The sequence below is a fragment of the Uloborus diversus genome, chromosome 3 (genome assembly GCF_026930045.1).
Source record: "Uloborus diversus isolate 005 chromosome 3, Udiv.v.3.1, whole genome shotgun sequence".
Classification (NCBI taxonomy): domain Eukaryota; kingdom Metazoa; phylum Arthropoda; class Arachnida; order Araneae; family Uloboridae; genus Uloborus; species Uloborus diversus.
In genome coordinates, this window is record NC_072733.1 from 91,628,769 (window position 1) to 91,633,816 (window position 5,048).

The window sequence follows — 5,048 nt, forward strand, 5'->3', positions numbered from 1 at the left end:
AGTTATTAAAAGGCATGCTAATTCCTGGGGAAGGGATTTTTTTACATGTCGCTTAGTCATACGACATGGATGCTTTCAGTTTTCTGCATCTTGAAAATGCACCGACTGGAGCTAGGTTCGAACCTGCGCCGTTAGAGTAAGAGGCCAACGTCTATCTACTACACCACTCTTTCGGCTTTTTATAAGTCTAAAAAAGAGCCGTACGACTAGAACGTACTAACTTCCTTCACTAATAATAATTATAGGATGTGTGGGAAAAATTAATAAAATTTAACACTCTGTGTGCTTTTTTCCCTCATCTTCTTCGAAACGGTAAGTCTTCTTCTCTCAAATAGATGATCCAGCTTCGTCTTGTTTGAATATCAAGTAAGTAATTATTTCAATCGACGGACGAGAAATAAAATCATTTTTTGACTCATCCAAAGGTAGGCGTTCATTTCTAATTAAATGACTTAAGGAACAAAATTTCCTGCTATAATTTGACGTAATTTAACGTACAAAATATACAAATGGTATACTGAGTATCATAAAATAAAATTGTTTTATTTATTTATTTATTTTTATATTATTTATTTATTTATTTATTTATTATTATTATTTTTTTTTTTTGGAAACAACTAACAACTAAAAGAGAAACTACTGGAAATATGAAAGAATGCCTTGCTTTCGTACGTAAAATTAAACATTTCTCAAACTCTTACGGAGAGCTCATGAATATTTTGTTTATTACAGAAAAGATATTAAATAATGAAATCTGACTTTGTTTATTTACTCATTTTCTTCTGCAAATTGTTGATATTTATTAAAATTTAAGAATTATATTTTTTCTTTTTCTTCAGGTGATATGATGTGGGACAGAGATGAATATCGTTTCGGATCTGTTATTTGGTGTTACGTTACTGAATTGAAAGAAATTGACCTAGCATTTGAATCCATGTTAAGTGTGAGTACAAATTATAATATAAACTTTTAGTTAGATAAGGCGGCAAAAAAAAGAAGAGAAAAGAAAAAAAACTTTTTTAAATGCTTCTGACACTCTGCTTTGTATGTAAAATGAGCCCCTAAAACCAAAAATGGTCATCGTATTTCCTTCACTTTATGGAAATAGCTCCCCTTACCTTTTTTGCAATTTTTGGACAAACCTTTGAAATCAAAGTAACAGCTATAAAAGTAACAGCTTCGAAGGGGAGCATTATATTAACCGTTAACATTCTTTGAAAAGACTAGAGAGGAGAAAAGTTCAAAAACATGAACGTGTTCAGCTAGGAAGGAGACGGGGGGGGGGGGGGTTACAAATTCTGAAAAGGGAGGAAAATTTAAAATGTCCCCCCTTTTCAAATTTGAGCCGCCATTTTAGCGAAAAGTTTAACCTTTTCTTAAAGCAGTGAAATAATTTGGTATGGCATAATTTTTATAGCTTGACAAAGCGACATATAATAATTTGTTCATTTGTTCCATTGATAACCTAAATTTGAAATGATATCCATTCATCCGTCTCTTATGAATAACGTATATGTCTAGTAACTGAAGTAAGTTTTATTTGACTTTTTGTAATTTTGTTGTTCAATTTTTAGTCTGATGATCGTAAAAGAGGAGGCATTACTCTAGAACGCTTCAAGGAACTTGTGACAGAGTTCTTCACATCTCTAGATGCTAATTCTCCGAGCAGAAACATTTTTGGACCCCTGGATCCTAATATGGCCGATGAAATTCTGCGTCGCGCGGCACCTTCAAACTGAAGTGAAATGAAAGGATTTAATTTTGAAATATTTAGGAGCCTTAGATTTTATCAGGAGCAGTAAGAAGTATAGCTGATTTTAACATCGAAAAATGCAAAATGTATCATGTTTTCGACATCATTAGTACTTTTTTGCTCTAGTTCATAGGATAGAGATTTCTAGCACGGGATTGATAGTTTATTTATTAGATAAATAGAATAGTTCTGGGCTGGGGTGATAATGCCTCGTTTTACAATTTCTATCATTTATTTGTGGAACACGCATAAAAGGGTCTGATGCTGCTATATTTGTTAATAAAAATGTGGAACATTTTATTATTTTTTTACTTCTTTTGTGATCTCTTCATTGTTGTTGTAAAATTAATGTGCTTAATCAATTTGTTAAAGGTCGAGACTGGCTTGTAGCCACTAGCCAGTGGCAACTAGGAGTTTTTTTGGTAACTACAAAATGTGATGTTGGTCTCCAAAACTGGCGACCTAAAATTTATTGATTCTATTTTTATTTTATTTTTGTCTAAAAAAAAGACAAAATGTTGATGCATCGCTCTGATTATTAAAAAAGAAAAAGACATCGGTATCACCATTAGCAGCAATGTTTACTTTGGAGGGAAAGTCGGCCCATCTGCTTTAAAAAACATCAAAATGCCGATTTTTTTCGTTTAATTTTATCTTTTTATCTAAATACAAAATGAGTAAATACTGACACCTTCTGATATAATTTTATATTGTCAGACTGTTAATTATTTTTTTATCTGTAACAGAAGCTGTAATGTATGAATATTGCGGAGAATGGCCGCACTATTTGTTTCGCGAAGTTTTTGTTTTGTTGATCGCGGTAGAACGATGACGGAAGTGGCATCGATTAGATACTTGCTATTTGTAGTACATAATAGCAATGGCATAGCGCGGTGAGCACTGTGATCTGTTGTAAAGTAGAGTACTTGTAATGGTGGTTTTTTGATTACTACTCTGATAGATTTTCGCGTTAGGTTCCGATTTGGTCGACATGATAGGAAAAAAAGATAGTAAAAGATAGATAAGTTAAAGATAGGAAAAAAAAAAATGTTTGAGTATCAAACTTCAGAGTCACAGGTACACTGAAAACAAAAACCCACCTGATCGACCTCAGATCATTACAACGATGAAAAATGGTGCATATGGGAGCGTCCATCCAGGATACAGTGGCGGCTCAAGTCAAGTTGAGGTCCTAAGCGGTAAAAAGTTTTGAGCATTTCCCTACAACTTGCTTTCGGGGGGAGGGGAGCAAGGTAATAAAAACTTTATATCGTATTGGTGTCTCCAACTTTCATTGAAATGAAAGAAGACGTTTTTTCTTTTCGTTTTTTTATAACCTTAATAGGGCTGACATAAGGTCAAAAAAAAAAAAAAAAAAATGTGGGGGGGGGGGGGGGGGATTTTTCGAAATTGAAGGTCCTGAAACACTATTTGTTGGCCATCTTCGATGACGTTCAGGAAAGGATTTGGGTTTTCAGGCTTTTTTTGAAATTGAAAATCCGAATACGAAATTTAAGACAATCTGTAATGGGGACAGAACGATTGGAGTGCTTCACAGAAAATTTTTCGAAATTTTAATCTTAAAATGGTCGTTAATAATTTAAAGAGAGGGATATGGGGGGCTTTCAGATATGTTTTGAAATGGTAGGCCATTTTAGACGACCTTTAATCATGAGAAGAGGCAAGGAGTTTTTGGGAATTCCCCAGGAAATTTTTCGAAAGCTTTTCTTTTTCTTTTTTTTCTTTATAATGGGGCTGTGCTAGAGAAACTGCCTTTTGCAGACTTAGCGCGATTCCTCGGGCACCACTATCTGAGGAATGCCATTGCCATGATAATTTTCACGTCTAGTTTTCCCACTAAACGGAGGCACCCGGGCTCTTTGATGCGAAATTGAACTACGAATTTTATTTTGCCAAGCGATACTCCACGCCAAACGAGTACTCGAAGGATCGGTGATGTCTTAACCCGTACATCACTCCGTCGCTTAGGTTGAAGTTCGAAAAACGTAATTTTTAGACGATCTTTGGTGGTTGGCGCTTCGGGGGGTGGGGTGCCCTTCCCCCGAAAGTTTGTCCTATTGTAGGTTATCGTGGATATCATTAGGGGGTAGGGATAGGATTTAAAGTAGCTGCTTCGGCAATTCTTTGAAATTTCAGCTATAAAAACTAAAAAGTTTTTTTTTTTTTTTTGAGGATTTGGAAGGAGATGCTGTTCATTTATTAACAGACTGTGTAGAAGCAGTAAATTTAAATTTAAATGATTGTGATTAATCGTAAATCCCTAAAGGAGCAAGGGAAAAAAATGTGAAATCTAGGGAAGGTAAAATCAAATTTCATAGATTTTGTAGTTATTCACTGGGATACAAAGCTATTTCTAGATGTAGTAACTGCAAAAAAGGAATGCAGCGAGTCCAAATGATGAACAGATTCTAGGAGTTATTGAGAATCCTTCAGCTACTGGACTTGAGATTTTTTTCATCTGTATACGATATTTTAGATGACGATATTTTGGTCATTTATTGGAAACTGTTCAAGCTAGAGTGTAGTGTATGTTACGACTTACAATCAGGGCTGTGGAGTCGGAGTCGGACTGATTTTGGGGGTAAATGAGTCGGAGTCGTTCGAAAACATGCCGACTCCGACTCTGGGTTTTTTTTTTTTTTTGCTTTAATTTTCACTGACTCTCCTTGCATTAAAAAAATGACTACCAATTAATTTGATTACATGTATAAAAGCCTACTAATAAGAAAATAACTGTCATTGTGGACAACAAGCTGTCTTGATTGTTTATCGAACTTTCTGTAACAGCTACCTACGCCGTCTACTTGTTTGCTTATTTTCTAACTTTATTTAACTGATAGCAACTGTCAGCAAACAGTTTTGTTGCCTAACATCGTCTAATCCCTTTCAAAATAAAAATAATAATATACTTTTTTGCCTCGATCTCAGTTATCAAATAATAAAAGGAATGTACGTATCGCTTGAGCAAGTTGAGAAACTTTCTGAGGGTGCTTGGTAAATTCAAATAAGTGTTGGTACAAAAGCTGCAAATCCAAAAGATCCGATAAAATATAAATGTTTTTTTTTAATCGAAAGGCTTTATCTAAGAAAGCTTGGTTATCACTGAAAAGTAACAACATAAAATTAGTACATGATTTATTTGTCACAACACTCAATAATTGTAGTTAATCCTAAAATCTTCACATTAAGGTTAATTCTGAAGCTAACCATAAAGTTAAATTAAAAATTTAGCCAAGAAATGTATGTATAGTAAAACCTATTCGTACAAAGCTGT

The 5,048-nt window shown here is 34.2% G+C and overlaps 1 protein-coding gene across 1 annotated transcript; it reads left to right on the top strand.

Annotated features, from left to right (window-relative positions):
- The first annotated feature begins 647 nt into the window (after positions 1 to 647).
- Positions 648 to 2,032, top strand: LOC129218846 (sarcoplasmic calcium-binding protein, alpha chain-like). The gene is made up of 3 exons (XM_054853168.1): positions 648 to 672; positions 840 to 943; positions 1,575 to 2,032. The coding sequence occupies exons 1-3, from the start codon at positions 648 to 650 to the stop codon at positions 1,737 to 1,739; spliced, it is 294 nt and encodes a 97-aa protein (XP_054709143.1). The 3' UTR covers positions 1,740 to 2,032.
- The last annotated feature ends 3,016 nt before the right edge of the window (positions 2,033 to 5,048 follow it).